The 18,554-nt window shown below is 36.4% G+C and overlaps 1 protein-coding gene across 1 annotated transcript; it reads left to right on the forward strand.

Annotated features, from left to right (window-relative positions):
• On the forward strand, nt 6,258-6,891 carry LOC109226153 (serine/threonine-protein phosphatase 7 long form homolog). The gene is made up of 2 exons (XM_019390952.1): nt 6,258-6,809; nt 6,859-6,891. The coding sequence occupies exons 1-2, from the start codon at nt 6,258-6,260 to the stop codon at nt 6,889-6,891; spliced, it is 585 nt and encodes a 194-aa protein (XP_019246497.1).

Raw genomic sequence — 18,554 nt, forward strand, 5'->3', positions numbered from 1 at the left:
GGTAAAAAGGGGCAACTGTTGATATCCAATTTTATCCTCATATATTTTTAAAATGCATATCTACTTCAAAATAATGCATGAGCATCAACCAGTATTTTTCATAATGTTCCTGTAGTTTTAAAAGAATTTTTAAATTTATTCTAGCATTTTAGCATATAAATAATTACTAATTGCATTATAAATGATTTTATGATAGTTTTATTTGCTTAACTTTATCATTTTACATGTATACTAAGCTGTGATTATTTCATGAATAGCCATATGTATATGTTAGGGTTATAATTGCAATAACTTTGCAATAATAGCCCATGCGTGCATAAACACTTTATTTCCCAAGAAAATAACCTTTTATATTTTTATAATACTAAGTAATTATTTTAACTCATTTTCATGCATAATTGATATTAGTATCATTTATAAATTATTTTATAAAATTATTTTATCAATAAATTGGGTATTTAACAAATAGCCCCTTTAATAATATCTAAATTCGTACACCCCCCCCCCCCAAGCCCAATTCAAATTAACCTAATCCCAATCCGCCCCAGCCCAAATCAAATAACCCCTACCCCACCCAAACCTTCTCTAATCGTGGCCGTTGATATCTGAGATCAATGGTCGACGTTTCCCCTTTCCATTTTTAATTCAAATGACCCCTCAAACCCTACCCATTCTCCAGAGACCACCGTCCCCAAGTGCTCTCATCCTATCTTCTCTCTCAGACACCCCAAACCCTAGAAGCGCTGTCACCCCAAAAATCTCCCAAGCCCCTTCGATTACTGACCAGATATGGGGTTATTTGGTGTTTTGCTACCCTATCTAACCTGCTACCTCTACTGGTTGTTCGATTCTTGTTGTTTTCTGAGGGAATCTCGAAGAGATCCGACTGAGAGTCGACCTAGGCTCTTCGTTTTTCCTATGAACCCGCCTTGTGTTCATCAATGTTTGTGAGTACCATTAGTTTTGTGGCTGTGGTTAGATTTTTCCTTTACCCTGCCCTTTTCTCAAAACACTCATCTTCTCAACTTGAATCTGTTCAAATCCTTGTAGATCTGGAGCGATTTTGAGTTTATCCAGTAGTTTTCTTCAAAAAATCTCTTGTTCTCTCTATCGTTAATCGATTTTAACATCCCTCTAGATTAGGGTTTCGCTTCCCTAGTGTTTGCTGTTCAGATCTCTGTAGATTTGAAACGACTTCGAGTGTCTATAGCATTTTTCTTTAAAGATTTTCTGTTTTCTATACTATTAATTGATCCTAATGTTTTCTAAGAATTAGGGTTTCACTTCGTCTGTTTCAACAAAACTTTTCTAAAGATTCCTATGTGTTTGATTATCTTTTTCTACTGATTCTTTCATGACTATGTTTCAGTCTTTAGTTTGTTTGATTATTTCATTGTTCTTCAATATTTGTCCGTTATTCTTGAGTAATGGATTGATTATCTAAACTGTCTAGGGTTTGAAATTGCTTTGTTTTACTGAGGTAATTACTTCATGTAATTTTGTCTACTTTCCTTATTTTGGGACTCCTAATTGGCACTACTTGCTTCAATTATTCCTATTAAGCTTAATTTAGGGGGGCTGATTGTCTTACCAACCCCAGATTGGTCTTTAATTTACTTGTGTTACCTTATTTGTGTAATTAATTGCCTTATTACTTGCCGGATTTTTGGTGTTCTGACTCTAATTAGCTATCAGACTTATCACTTACCTTGTTTAAACCTCAATTCCGAGTTAGTTCTGGATATAACTCCATGATTTTTGCCTATTGATTGGCCCTGTCAAGCCTAATTGATGACTGATTGTCTTTTTTGCCTTATTTGCAAACTTTTAAACTGCTTTACCTTATTTACTGTACTCCACTCAATGCTATATAAACCTCACTCTGTTTTTAAACACAGACACACACATACATAGAGAAACACACAAAAGCTCTTGCTCTTATTCACAATATCCTCCATCACAATCTTTCTATTTCTCTGTTTGCTGCACTGTCTAGCCGGCTGAAAGCCAAGGCTAGACCCTGAATCCTGTTTGCTTCATTCTTCTATTGCTATCTTAAACTGGTAATGCCTCCACTTCCGCCTATCGTTTAAATTTCTATGTGATTAAAACTGTGTGCTTCCTGTCATCAAGCATGTCTATTTCTTCTACTTAGATCTATGTGTTTCATGTTATTACTCTTAATCAGCATGCCTATTCCATCTAATTAGATCCATGTGCTTCATATTTTCTGATCCTAATCAGCATGACCTATGTGTTTCCTATTTTCAGCATGTCTTTGTTTATATGTAAATTAGACCTATGTCTACTTGTTTCTTAACTAACATGTTCTTCTATCCTGTTTAAGTGTTCACCTCTAACAGACTTCTGATTTCCATGCTCCCAACCCTTGCTGCCCCTTTATGTATGACTGACTGATTGGTAATCTGATCCCAGCATGCCATCTCTTTGTCTAATACATGTCCATAATGCCCACCTAGTAACAACTAATAAACTAAGTCGAATCTAGACAATATGAAACTTTGCTTGAAGTGGTTGTGCTCCTGTTCTGTCTACTTTTTTGATTTTTAGGGTCTTTTGTTTGAATTCTAAGTGTTAAATGACTCTGTTTTCTTAAAACTATCTCCTATTTCAACTCCTACTCTTAGAACGTCTACGGTCCTGCCCCCCCCCCCCACGGTGTGAGCACTGCCTTAGAGTCCATGAGACTCCTATGAACTCTGACACACTGGGGATGGCTTTTCCAAAACTGGCTCACAAAAAATATTTCTTGCAAAGGTTTCCTGGCGTGAGCATTGCCCGGGGTCCCTGAGGCCCTTGGGAACTTTGACACACCAGAAGGCCATTGGGTGTACTATGAGAATATTGGCATGTTTCATACTTGGTTGAAGGCCTGGTTTTCCAGGTTTACTTTTAGGCCTATCCAGGCTCCCTATAGTTTAGCAGTCTCATTTCTGTAATTCATTCATTTTTGGTCTGTAATAACAATTCTTGTAAAACAGATATTGGGATATTAGGAAAATGGGAGGGACTTTTATATATATTTTGTGGGGAGATCGGGTAGAAATCATGCTCTTAGGGCTGTTATAATTATCTACCTGCATTAGAAACCATGCCTATAGGATGTTGTGTGCACTAGAAAACATGCTTATAGGTTCATCATGTTATTTTCTCTAAATTTCTATTTATGCATGTTCACATCCGCGCTAGAAATCCTGTCTCTAGGTTGTTGTTAACTTAGTCTTAAGAATCATGTTCATAAATTCTCCTATGTTCATTAGAAACCATGTTCTAGGACTTTTATTGCACTCACCTAGATATCATACCTGCAGTCAAATCGTATAAAACTTCAGTAGCAATCAGGCCTATAAGAAATAAGTATAAAAGCAGTCCCAACACCTAGATATCAGGCTTATATATATAACTAGTTCTGTAACGTTTGTAATTATTTTTCAGCACCAAGACATCATGACTATAGGACCTAGTGAACCAAACTGCCTGCTTAAAATCGTTTACTGGTTCATTGCGGTTCTGATTGACGATTAGGTATCATGTTTATAGGACATCTCTGATCCATGCCTAGGCAAGCCTGTAGGACAACTAAAATCTTGAAATTATAAAACTGTGCTTTGTTTAACTATTTGTGAAGTGCCCAGATTGTCCTAAAATCAGTAGGCAAACTGATTAGGTAACTTCTGCCTCGCTTTAATAAAAAAGCACTGCATATGTTCTGCTTCGTGCTCACCTAGATATCCTTCTATAGGAGTTTTAAAGTGTCTGAAATATTGTTGTTTGAGACGTGCAATTGCCTGCTTATTTGTGGAGGTAAATGTGAGCATTTAACTGTTCCTTTATCTGACAGTCCTATTTGTTTTGCTTGTCGCTTAGATTTCTCCTTCTAAGCACTATAGGAGAGTCTAAATCCACCTTAACTAGAAGTCCTAAACACCTCCAGGACCTTAAGTAAGGGACGGGTAATGCACGCATAGATTACGTTTAATTAGAATCGCTTATATAACCATTAATGGGAGGGTAATCGGGTAGTAAAGGATAGGATGACCTGTGCGCTAATGCTATGTGTAGCACCCCAACTTGGGGACGGTTACCAAGTATTGCACAGAAGTGATCCTATAGGCTAAAAAACCTAGGACCCCTTTTACCCCTTGTTTTTAACATAATATCTATTTGTCTAAATTGCTTTGTTTGCTTATAAGACTAATTCACCTAATCCGAGTTTGGCCGGGACCCACCGCTGTGGACCTCGAGGGGTGCCTAATACCTTTCCCTCAAGGTTATTTCGAGCTCTTACCCAATCTCTGGTAATGCACACCGGTTTATGAGTTATTTGCTTTAGGTGCCCTAACGCACCTTAAATCCGTTAGGTGGCGACTCTTCAAATTCCATACCCAATTTTCAAAAGGAAAGGAGTTGTCCCAAAGGAATGTCGAAACCCAGAATCCGCAAGGAAAAAGGGGGCGCAACACCCCTTAGGACGAGAACTTAGTGCTTGAGAGATTTACCCCATTTGAACTTCTTGGTTGCGGATGGATGTGTTGTGTGAGGCAAGTTAGGCATCCGAATCGGCATTATTTTCCATCATTTTCTTGAACATATTTTTAATACGACCCATCTCATTGTTTGAAGAACTTGAACCATGGGAAGGATAATAAGGCGGGTTGCTTGGTTGTTGATACATCGGGGGCCTTTGAAAACCCGACCCCCAATAGCCTTGATTGTTGTTCCATCTGCCTTGATTGTTACCTGCCCCCCCCCCCCCCCAATTTCCTTGGTTATTTCCACTCCAATTTCCTTGATTGTTGTTATGCCAATATCCTTGATTGTTGTTTCCGCTCCAATTGCCTTGATTGTTAGAATTCCAATTGCCTTGATTGTTTTGAGGTCGCCATTGTTGTTGGTTTGGGTCTTGGAAGTTATTTCTTTGCCCTTGAAAGTTGTTCGCATATTGCACTTCCTCTTCTTGTTCATTATAGGAATCATCTTGCTCAAAACCACTATATTATTGCACATAATTCTCCACTCGATGTTGCACTTGTGGACCCTTGGTCCTCCTCTTGTTCCCCATCATATTCATTCCCTCCATAGCATTGAATTATTTGGGATTTTGCACTTGATTTAGTTGAGCCTTTGCTAGTTGCGTCATGGTGGTTGTCAATTCGGCAATGGCTTGCCCATGGTCTTGCAAATCTTTGTGAAGGTGGATCATATTCGGATCACCTTGTGGAACATTGGCCAGGGATTGCCAAGCCGATGACATTTCCGCCATCTCATTCAAAATCTCACACACTCTGCATAAGGCGCAGTCATGAAGTTCCCAGCGGCAAGTTGATTCACTAAACATTGGTTGGTTGCGTTAATCCCACGATAGAAATTTTGTTGAATCATGTTCTCCGTCATATCGTTGTTGGGACATTCCTTAATCATTGTTGTATAGCGTTCCCATATCTCGTGTATTGATTCATTTGGCTCTTGCTTGAATGCCAAATCTCATCTCGAAGTGTAGCCATGTGCCCCGGAGAGAAGAACTTAGAAATAAATATTTTCACCAACTCATCCCAAGTGTGAATGGAATGGTTCGGTAATCTTTCCAACCAATCTAAAGTTTTCCCCCGTAGAGAGAAGGGAAAAATCTTTAGCCTCAATGCATCCTCGGAGACATTCATTTGCTTGCTCCCCCAACAGGTATCCACAAACCCCTTCAAATGTTTGTACGCATTTTGATTTGGAGCACCGGTGAAGAAACCTCGTTGCTCAAGCAAAGTGTGCATCACATTGGTGATTTGGAAGTTCCCGCCCTAATATGGGGAGGGACTATCGCACTTGCATATACTTCATTGGGCATATCCGATGTGGAGCCGCTCGTGGTAGAGGTGGGGGTGGAGTGGGTACATTGTCTTGAGGCACCTGGCCTCACCGGTTGGCTTGAGGTTCAAGAGGTACCTCCTCGACTTGCTCATCCTTGACGTCCATATCCCCCAAAGGCATATTTCCGAGATCATTGTTTTCCATGGTTGTACCTACGATTTCTCACACAAGTTAGTAACATGGAAGGAAAAGAGGATATTAATATAGTTTGGTGCCACTGGGCCTCAAAAATATCGAGCCCGGAACCCATACGTAAGTAATTTGTACAATTAAGTTATTAAAAATATGAATTTAAATTATAAAAAAAATACATAATTATTAATGATAATTTGTACAATTAAGTTATTAAAAATTATGATTTTACAGTTGACGACATGGATGCGCCTATACATCCCGGCCCTCGGACGTCGGATCTATTAGCCCTACAACCCCAGCATAGATCCGAGTATATCTCGGAGGGACAGTTGCTTACAAAGACTTTGCGGGCTAGGAGAGTGGATCTACTATGGGAGTTTTTGAGTCCTCCCCGCGTTCTACATCCCCGCGTGGTCCATCACTTGGAGGAGATGGGATTTTATAGGATTATTAGGATTGGTCGGATACAGCTCGACTATGCTTTGATCACGGCCATGATTGAGCGATGGCGACCGGAGACAGACACTTTTCATCTTCCCATTGGCGAGGCCACCATCACACTCCAGGACGCAGAGATTTTATATGGCCTGTCCGCTGATGGATTGCCTGTTTTACTCCCTACGACCATGAGATATTATCCGCGGGAGGCATATTGGGATATGCTGCACATGCTCACTGGTTTCATGCCGGAGGGCCAGGAGGTAGCGTCTGGGGTCAGTCGCATACAGTTAGTCCCCATTAGAGACCACCTGGTGCAGCTCCACGATACTATCACCGACGAGTCAGCGGAGGTGGATGTGCAGCGATACACGAGGCTGTTGCTGCTCCTTCTATTTGGAGGGGTCTTGTTCCCGAACACTTCGGGGAACCTAGTGAGCCTCCGTTTTCTGCATCATATCACCCGGTTCGAGGATACAGCCAGCTACAGCTGGGGTGGTGCTGTCCTCTCATTTTTGTACAGGCAGATGTGTCGGCTTCCATGGGCACACAGAGAGACGTTTGTGGCTTCCTGCCGCTTCTACAGGTGACAACATATTCAACGAATATGTCCGTTAGTTACATTTCTACGTAGTTATAGTTTATCTGACACTATACATCAACTTTCTATGTTAGGTTTGGGTCTATGAGCGATTTCTGCAGCTTCGGCCACCTCTACCACAGCTACCGGCTAATGTAGACATTCCGAATCTCCCTCTAGCTTGTAGGTGGGTTATGCGTCGTAGACTTGAACGAGAGTATGATGCCCATCATAATCTCCCCCGCATCAGGGATGTCTTGGATTTGCTGGAGGACGCACAGGTGAATATCTAACTAAACGTACCAGTTATTGTTTAATTTAGTGTTGCGCATACTAACGGTTTGTGTTGTTATTTGATAGTTCATCTGGACGCCGTACAATGAGGAGGTGATAGGTACCCTGCCAGCGTATTGTACGTTCGGCCAACATATTTGGAGGGCTTCTGTCCCTCTCACATGCCTCGATATTGTGGAGCATCATGCCTCACAACGGGTTTTTCGTCAGTTTGGCCTGCCGCAGCCTATACCGAACCCATTCATCATGCAGAAGGTCGGTACGTCTCATACGCCGGGAGACACGACGCTCTGGTATGTTTTCTGTTATAGTTAATTATATACCTGTAATTTCGTGCCAAATACGTAGTTTACATTCTTTACTTTTGTGCAGGCGATTGGATTGCATACCTTCTATCGTATGGGGCAGCAGATGCAGAGTTATGTCCACGATCCTGTGGTCATGCAGGACTACAGTCGTCGATTCATGGATTTGGCTGCCCAGACATTGCAGCGAGCCCGATCGGATCAGCGTTTGGCACACGAGGCTGATTATATTGACCCAGCCACGTACCAGCGAGGTCGTGGTATCCCACGAGGTGGTGGTGCCCGACGACCTGCTGGTGCCCGACGACCTCGTGCTGCCCGAGGAGGTGGTGTTCAGCAGGGGGCGATGATGTTGCTGCTGATATGGCAGGTGGCATGCATGAGATTGACATGCCGTCTTACAGCCTTGGAATTTTTGACACTCCAGTGCCTTCACAGATGACCCCATCGGGTCAATTATTGATCACGGGCTCGGATTTTCAAGGAGCAGATTGGGGTAGATATTTCCCTGGCCCGTCTACCACTGATGAGGGTCCACCGACCCGAGATTTATTTAGTGGGCGCCGACTGAGTTATGGCAGCTCTTCACATGCGCAGGTATGAGTTTATTAGTATTGAATTTGAATTTGTTTTAACTATAACTTATTTATTTTATTACACTATTTTAATTTCCTTTTTCAGGCTTCATGTGATGCTGACAGATGACTACATTCAGGATCCAGACACGATTATGGTAAGATAATATAAATTGTTATGAATTATTATGTAGTTTTCTAAACTAAGTTTTATATTATTATGTAGCCTTCTACTGGACCTGACAGCACCACCGATACATGTCATCCTGCGCCGCATCTTGCTATAAGAGAAAACTTGATGATGATGATCCTGATAGCGTACCCGGGCGGGAGGGGATGCGCCTCAGGCCGACGGCTACATTGAGACACACCGGATGCGGGACACATTGAGTCGGCCTTCCTTTTTTTGTATTTGGTGTAAATAATATTTTTGTATACATTAACAACAATATTTAATCGAATATGTCCATTACTTTTTTTAGTTCTCCATTTGTTTTATTGTTTCGTATAACAACACAAGCACTTAAACTTAAATGCCACCTCGACTAGTACACATACATTAGTACAGCACAAACACAAACATAACATGCCAACATAATAAAAATACATGAAATAGGAAAAATACACTAAACACATACAGGCCAATGTTTAGTCCCGGCTGCCATTTATTCTCCGCTCCAACAACTTAAATTGTTTACCTAGGCAGATCTGCAAATGACTTATCCCAGTTACCATACACTATTTCAAACGCTCGTTTGCGCCCGAGAAATGCCTTTCTTTTAGTAATGGTATGGCCATGTTCCTGCTGGACTGATGTAATGCACTCTTTGATTTTATACCTTATGGACTGTTCAATGTATGGAATAAGAACAAGAGAAATCAAGTCAATATCCAAGTTGAAGTGATTCCCGTTGAATGTGTCCATTTCGCATGTGTGGGTGGGAATGTATTTACCCACTTTCCACATACCTGTCTTCTTCTTGGTCGCACGCAACATCCAATTACATGGCCAAAACCACCTGCGGCAAACAACCTTGTATACCGTCGGACTTGACTCCCATACCTGCATCTCATGACACTCTTTTACGTTGTGCATTTTACAAGCCCTGCTTAGGCGCGCTTTATCAGGAAAAAGCATCCCCTTTGCAAGCACCGTTGGTCTAGACTCATCCCATATTGCTGTCCGGATTTCATCAAAATCCCTTGTGAGAGCTTCCACATCCGGCACGGTTGGCAAGTTATCAATGTAAGGAATCTCTCTTGAATGAAACGGCACTTCGGACTCATACACTCTTCGTCTAGGGGGGTCTCTCTTCAAATCAGGTCCTTCCTCCTCATCCTCTGCATCACCATCCTCACGAGCAAAGGGTGTCTCATCCCCGAATTCATCCGCATTGTTATCGTAATCACTGTTCTGTTCCTCACTCTGTGCATCTGCCAGGTCCCGATGTAATACATCATTTTCGGGCAATTGAGTGAGTTCAACTTGCTCGTTTTCACTGCACAACCAACAAAAATATAAGCTACTAAATTAATAAATGATTTCCATATTTTGCGTAAACCACTTCACTTACAAGTCGTAATGTGATGAAATTCCATGATGGACGTTATCAATTAGGTGATGACTACCGGATGGGCCACTTGTAAAATTCATATCCGGCCGGTATCCCCTATTAAATATGTGAGCGTTAATACAAATTCAGTATAATAAAAATATACATAATTAAAACAAATAAAAATTAAAATTTACCACTCGTCTTGTGAGTTATGGAAAGCAGGGTATAAATTATTTTCTCCCTGCTCATTCACCGGCGGTGATAAGTTTAAATCAAAGATAACTCTTTCATCCGGAACTTGTCCGGCAAAAACTGTTCCAGAATAACCACCCGATGACTGGGGGTTATCTCTACTACGCACAACCTCATTTTTTGGAACGTCTTCGACCTTCACGTACATCTCCAACATTGTGATTACAAGAAAATCCCGACATTCGTCCGGAGTCCTCAAAAAATCACGCAAAGTTTCATCATCGTCGATGTTAAACTCCGAGTAAAAAGCAACTCCTTGCGGAGTGACGGAATACGGATATCTTCCGGTTACTTTAAGTATCACCGAACGTTTCCTCACACTCATTTTTTTGCATAACAACGATATCAATGTATCGTACTCCATTGTCAGTGGCAATTTAACATGATACTTAGCAGGTAAACTGTAGCCCACGGAGTTATTCTCCATCACAACCTCACCACCCCAATATAATGAAACTCTTATCCTACGCTCTTCAGACATAATGAAAAAATGCTGTAGAATTTAACAACAATAGACGTTTCAACAAGAGCAACAAGAGTTAAAAAAATTTTTGAATGCATTTCTATGCAATTCTAACCTCTTTATATAGAAAACGGAGAGCCGGGAAGATTTTTTTTTTACATATATAGCGCCAAATAAGTTGGCACTATACGCTTTGGAATTATTGTACTCTGCTATTATTGCTGGGGTCAGGAAAAAAAGGGTATAACGCCAGGTTTTCTGGCGCTATATCACTGTGTCAGTATAACGCCAGAAAACCTGGCGCTATATATTAACGGTGCAGTTACCGTTATTATATAGCGCCAGGTTTTCTGGCGTTATATATATTATGGTCACTTTTTTTTTACACTTATTTGTGTCTTTTGAGTCCAAAATAACAACATTTTGGTTCCGGACTCTTCATTCTGGCATCTAATTATATTCCAATAAACTTAGTGGAATTTTACCTTCTTTTTTTTTCTTGGGTGGTCCAGTATTGTCATATCAATGATATGACGTTAATTGCTTCTAAAACATCCATCGATCAATCTATATCACTTTGGTGGTGCCATATCCGTCGAATTCCAGGGCGTACGTGAATTTTTATCTACAGTTGCTTCGAATGATTTTTGTTTGGTAACAATATTCAACTACGCATTGGTTCACCTTTTCGCGTACGTACTGTGCGATTACGATGTACAAATTTGAATTACCAATACAATTTTAAATTATGTCGACTTATGTTTTATTTAGTAATATGGTACTAAAAATCTATGTAATTAACACATTAAAATTATCATTTAAAAAAAAGTGGGTTCGTTATTTGCTCAACTAATTACGTGGTTGATGACGGGTTGAAAAGTGCATTTTCTCCCCTTCCTTTTTTCTTTGATAAGGGTGCACTTTTTTTTTGGGTTAAACAGATATAATTTTATTTAATCAAATATAATTACGTAGAACTGCTAGCTCATTTTGACTCTAGAGCTAGACAAAAGAAAGATAAAATTTTTGTAATAACTATGTATCTAATAACGGTATATACTTATCCACACCGGGTATTTACACCAAACTATCTCCCACGTACTTCTCTATTTACAGGATGCATGTCTTACCAATCCAAAACTTAGACGGGGTAGTTATTTAAAATTTCGTTATGGTATGCCATTTGAACTCATTCTGCCCCCGAGGTGTAGCTGTAGCACAATATCTTTGATACTTTGAGTGCATAATGTTGCTTGTCCCTGAAACCTATGCAAGTTCCTCTTAGCCCAAATGTGATAGACTATCGCCAATTTGATGTCTTTCTCCCATCCATTGTAGCAACGTCGTCAATATAGTTCTGGAGTAATCATACTCAAACAAAAGATGACACAGTATTTCCTCAGTAATCTTTCCACATCACACACAAACACAAGGTACATAAGTTGGAAGTCTGGAATGTGTTGCAGTGTCTTCAGTGTTAGGACCGAAAAATCAGGTGTTATGCGAAATCTAGCAAAGCAAACGTTGAACGACGATAAATCACACAACAAAGAGAAATCTACCAAAAGAGACACAAACATTTAACGTGGTTCGGTCAACTGACCTACGTCCACAACGGAGATGAGCAATCCACTATAATAAAAAGAGAGTACAAAATATCGAGAAAACAACCTCACGAAGAGGCAAACACAAGTGACACACTAACACTTGTTCCATAAAGTTCTCCCCCCCAAACAAGACTCTCAAGCCCCCTATGGCTACATTGTGGATGCTACTGAATGTGAAGGAAGGATCCTCAATTTATAGAAGTCCAAACCTTTTCCTACAAGAAAAAGGACTAGCCAAATATAGGAGATTTATAATTTCCTTTTACAAAAAGGAAAACTCGGTTAAGGTAATTATATTGCCATTTTCCTTCAAGAGATAGGAAAACCAAATATGGTAAGAAAATTATGGCAAACACCTAACAATTCTCCCCCTTGGCCTGAATTTTCTGACAAAATAAACTTGATCCACCTTCTTCACATAGCCTTCAACAGGTCGCATCTCCAAATCTCCGCCACAAAGTTTGTCTCAACGTTCGTAGCACTCTGGTCAAATTTCTCAGACAAAAAATCACGATTATCGTCAAATATGTTACAGCTAGAACTGAACCCGCCAAGATGAACTTGTCTTGAATCTCGCTCTGATACCACTTGTTAGGCTTAAACGGCCCAATGACACTCTTAACATGGTGTGATATTGTCCGCTTTGGTCCAAGCCCGCACGGTTTTTCCCAAAAGGCCTCACACCATTAAGAGATCCCTATACCTTATATGTAGACTCCCAATCTTTTCAGCTACCAATGTGGTACTTTGTTCGCACACCCAACAATCTCCCCCTCGAACTAAGTTCCACGTGGCCCATTACCACGATGCACGGGTCAATTTTCGAGATTACTGAAAGCCACCCACATTGTTAGAGTATTATGGCAAACGAAGCCCGCAACTAGCTTCTTCTTGTGTACGTGCCGCCCCGCACCATCACTCCGCCATCTCCATACTCATCCCACTGAACCTGGGCTCTGATACCAGTTGTTAGGATCGAAAAAATCAGGTGTCATGCGGAATCTAGCAAAGCAAACGTTGAACGACGATAAATCAGACAACAAAGGAGAAATCTACCAAAAGAGACACAAACATTTAACGTGGTTCGGTAAATTGACCTACGTCCACGACGGAGATGAGCAATTCACTATAATGAAAAGAGAGTACAAAATATCAAGAGAACAACCTCACGAAGAGGCAAACACAAGTGACACACTAACACTTGTCCCGTAAAGTTCTCCCCCTAAACATGACTCTCAAGCCCCCTATGGCTACATTGTGGATGCTACTGAATGTGAAGGAAGGATCCTCAATTTATAGAAGTTCAAACCTTTTCCTACAAGAAAAAGGACTAGCCAAATATTGGAGATTTATAATTTCCTTTTACAAAAAGGAAAACTCAGTTAAGGTAATTATATTGCCCTTTTCCTTCAAGAGATAGGAAAACCAAATATGGTAAGAAAATTATGGCAAACACCTAACAATTCTCCCCCTTGGCCTGAATTTTCTGACAAAATAAACTTGATCCACCTTCTTCACATAGCCTTCAGCAGGTCGCATCTCAAATCTCCGCCACAAAGTTTATCTCAACGTGCGTAGCACTCTGGTCAAATTTCTCAGACAAAAAATCACGATTATCGTCAAATATGTTACAGCTAGAACTGAACCCGCCAAGATGAACCTGTCTTGAATCTCGCTCTGATACCACTTGTTAGGACCGAAAAACCTTCGATTTGAAGGGTTTTCCACGTTAAAATTTGGTGTTCTTTATCTTCTTTATTTTCGGATTTGCCTCTTCCTCGACATAACATTCAGAACTCTGTTTAGATACTACATTGCCAGTACAAAAAGGAAGCTAAGGGTGCATTTTCTCCCTTCCTAGAAGAGGAAATTTGTTTTAATGAAGAAACTAAATTCAGCGTCAGTATTTTGAGATTTCCTAACAATCAACTTCAGCTTCCTAATCTATTATTTGCTTCAGCTCCAGGCATTATCAATCACTGCAACGTTACTAAGCTCGGCCTTATCCACTACTGTCAGTTTATTTAATTATGCATATTTGATTTGTATGAAAAAGATCCAATCCTATGGTTAAAATAGCATGGGCTAGTCATTTTCGGACTGGTCATTCAAAAATAGCCAGCGTTTGCAAAGTCATTGAAAAACAGCCACTATTTTGCTGCAACAGGGATCGGTCCAGCATAATATACTCGAGATCGGTGCACCTGTGTATGAACTTCCAGCATATTATACCAAACCGATACATTATGCTGGAATTCCACTGGAGTTCCAATATATTTATGCTGGAACTCCATTATAATATACTAGAGTTCCAGTATACTTATGATGAAACTCCAGTATATTATGGTGGAGTATTTTCCGGATTTTGAACTGTGTTTTCGTTCAGATTTATCTTTAGATGAAAAGTGGCTAAATTTCGATTACTTTTAAAACTGTGACTATTTTTAAATGACCACTTATAAATCTAGTTATTTTTGAATTTCTCCCTATCCTATGAATTTGAAATACAAAGGGCCTATGCCTCCATCTAAAGTGAAATCGCAGCATGTTGGAAAGCCCACCATTAAATTCTCTAAGGAGCCCAACTACTTTGTTCCACCCAATAAAAGCAGTATTTCTATGAAAGAGGTCATGAACTCCCAAATTCAACGGCCTAATTAGTAAAATGGGTTTATTTACCAAGAAGAATTATTTATAAACACGAGCGCGCGCGTGTTTACTTGGGTTACGTTGTTGGTGATAAAGAAAGCTCATTTAGTGATCTATTTATCAAAACTACTACTCCTTCCGTTTCATTGTATGTGACAAAGTTTAAATAAACACAACATTTAGTTAGAAATGAAGACTTTTTATACTTATGAGCGAAAAAAAGTCATAGATATTTGTGTGGCTATAAATCATCTCATTAAGGATAAAATGAGAAATTTAAAGTTGAGTTGTTATCAAATTTTAAAAAATTATCATTCTTTTTCAATCAGACTAAAAAGAAAAATTATCACATAAAGTGAAAGGAATGGAGTACTATATTACTAGGAATACAATAATCATGAATTTCTCCACCTGCTCCAGCCTTATCCTCTGTTGGCAAAACATTTACTATTAATTAATTCGTTAGCAAAAGATCAATACAACTCTCAAGTAAAAAAATGTTTTTGGGTCATAATCATGGGAAACAAGGTTTAATTTCAGCGGAGACAATAATTGTTAAATGATTTCCTCTTATACATCTACTACTTAGTATACATGTGCTGGTATGTGTGAAATAGTCAAAGGTATGCGACTATGCGCAAGTTGATCTGAAAAATGCCCATATTATATAGAAAAAATTTCCATTACTTTCCTTATTTTATTTGATTATTGGAATAAGCTCGAGCTAGGAATTAAATGATTGAGTTTTCATACCTACAATACTGGCATATTTCTATTATAAGCTAATTTGAAGTTACTGTAGGTAGACTAAATAAAATGTTTTAGGTAATATAACTAATTCTGACTTGGGTCTGGGCGATTATTCTGTTATTTGTAGTTCACTTGCTTCATACAAAATGTCTTTAATTTGTAGTTCCTTGAATGGTTCAATGTGTCATATATAACAAATCCAAAATTTATCAACCAAAATAGTACTCCCTCCGTTCCAGTTTATGTAAACCTATTTTCTTTTTGGTCCGTTCTAAAAAAGAATGACCACTTTCTAAATTTGGAAATAATTTTGCTTAAACTTCCATTTCTCTGAACCCCTTTTTGACTTGCTTAGGACCACAAATTTAAAAAGTCTTTATTTTTTCTTAAACTCCATGCCCAGTCAAACATGTTCACATAAATTGGAACGGAGGGAGTACTAATATATAAATAAAAAAATATCAACTCACAGCCTTGAATGACATCCTTAACATAGACATAGTTTTGCTTTGCACCTTTTAATTAACAGTAATATCAAAATTAAGAATGTTTATATATATATATATATACTAGTTTCTCTTCACGTGCGTTGCACGTGTATGCCCAGTCATATAGTACGCGATTTGTAAAATAAAACCAATATATTGTTGAAACAGAAATTTTGAGTAAATAATTATGGATGAAGAATAAGTACAGATTAAATGAATGATAAACTTGAATTGTCGATTGTTGAGATCAAGATGATTGGATTTCGTCAAGATGATTATTGTTCTCGTAATATATATCTACTGGAAAATATGTGTTGGAAATACTAAGATATGTCGCACATACCAAAAAAATTTACAGTTAGGAGTACCCATTCATCTTTTGAAAGGTGAAAGGTGCATGAATTAATAGAGTTAAATCATTCCTCTAAATATGAAATAGGCTTCGAACTTTATTGTCTAAAAATCTATAATTTATACAGTAATAAATATTCGAACTCAAATACAAAAAAAAAAAAAAAAAAAAAAAAAAAAAAAAAAAAAAAAAAAAAAAAAAAAAAAAAAAAAAAAAAAAAAAAAAAAAAAAAAAAAAAAAAAAAAAAAAAAAAAAAAAAAAAAAAAAAAAAAAAAAAAAAAAAAAAAAAAAAAAAAAAAAAAAAAAAAAAAAAAAAAAAAAAAAAAAAAAAAAAAAAAAAAAAAAAAAAAAAAAAAAAAAAAAAAAAAAAAAAAAAAAAAAAAAAAAAAAAAAAAAAAAAAAAAAAAAAAAAAAAAAAAAAAAAAAAAAAAAAAAAAAAAAAAAAAAAAAAAAAAAAAAAAAAAAAAAAAAAAAAAAAAAAAAAAAAAAAAAAAAAAAAAAAAAAAAAAAAAAAAAAAAAAAAAAAAAAAAAAAAAAAAAAAAAAAAAAAAAAAAAAAAAAAAAAAAAAAAAAAAAAAAAAAAAAAAAAAAAAAAAAAAAAAAAAAAAAAAAAAAAAAAAAAAAAAAAAAAAAAAAAAAAAAAAAAAAAAAAAAAAAAAAAAAAAAAAAAAAAAAAAAAAAAAAAAAAAAAAAAAAAAAAAAAAAAAAAAAAAAAAAAAAAAAAAAAAAAAAAAAAAAAAAAAAAAAAAAAAAAAAAAAAAAAAAAAAAAAAAAAAAAAAAAAAAAAAAAAAAAAAAAAAAAAAAAAAAAAAAAAAAAAAAAAAAAAAAAAAAAAAAAAAAAAAAAAAAAAAAAAAAAAAAAAAAAAAAAAAAAAAAAAAAAAAAAAAAAAAAAAAAAAAAAAAAAAAAAAAAAAAAAAAAAAAAAAAAAAAAAAAAAAAAAAAAAAAAAAAAAAAAAAAAAAAAAAAAAAAAAAAAAAAAAAAAAAAAAAAAAAAAAAAAAAAAAAAAAAAAAAAAAAAAAAAAAAAAAAAAAAAAAAAAAAAAAAAAAAAAAAAAAAAAAAAAAAAAAAAAAAAAAAAAAAAAAAAAAAAAAAAAAAAAAATTGTGAAAGCACACACCTATTTACGTTAGTTCTGTCTTCTGTAAGACAATATCTATTCGCTCCTCAAATTAATTTATTGTCTTTCTCCTTAGTCCTTCCTATGGCTCTTATGCCACAAGATGTGCAGTACTTATTCCCTTATAAGCATGTAAATGATTTTTATTCGATAAATTATTCAATAGATTTTTTTTATTGTTTGATGTGAATGATATAATACTCTCTCCAAAAAGTTAAAATTTAATTTTTCACATGCACCTTAGCAAATATTTCTTCAATTATTTCTCTACATTATCAAGGAACATTGACGCAACTCTACTGATTGATTGTAATTTTTCCGTATGTAATTATTTAAAAAATTAATACATTTTGAATCTTACATAAACTGTAAACATGCTACTACTTTTTCAAGAAATTAAGAAGCCAAAATTAGTAAACATATTTGATATTCTATCATACTAAATGAAAAAAAAAATGTACAATATATATTGCGAAAATACGTTACTTAGCGATGAGTGCGATAAATAGCCACAAATCTTTCGGATAAAGTCATTGATTTCCTTCCATGTAATAAATGGTAAATGCTTCGTACTTCTCATAAATGCAAGACATAATTGTACGGTTCCATCATCATAGACAAAATTGTAGAACATAGTATCTAGTTTATTAATATGAAAAAGTAGTTTGGCACAAGAAACTTTTATCTATATACCTCATCTTCATTACATTATGATGAGTAGTCTTATTAATCAAATGGAACCACAAATTATGGAATTCCAAGAAAGCATGAATTTCGGACTTTATCTTGAAATAATATTTCTGAACTTATCACAAACACAAAAACAAAAGGAACTTAATTAACATAGATAAGAAAGTTGCACGATTTGTACCTTTGATTGTTCATATCATAGTAATATTGAAAGGCTTGACTGCGAAGAGAAGTAAGCAGTGACACTAACTTTAATATAGTAACTAATCTGAAAGACACCCCTTCAAATAAAACTAAAATAACACCACTTCAAACAAATTTGATAGTTTTATTTATTTATTTATTTTTAATAATTAGGATATTTAAGTTAATAAGAAGGATATTTAGTAATTTAATTTTTAATTTAAGAGTCTTCTCG

The sequence above is a fragment of the Nicotiana attenuata genome, chromosome 5, assembly GCF_001879085.1.
Source record: "Nicotiana attenuata strain UT chromosome 5, NIATTr2, whole genome shotgun sequence".
Taxonomy (NCBI): domain Eukaryota; kingdom Viridiplantae; phylum Streptophyta; class Magnoliopsida; order Solanales; family Solanaceae; genus Nicotiana; species Nicotiana attenuata.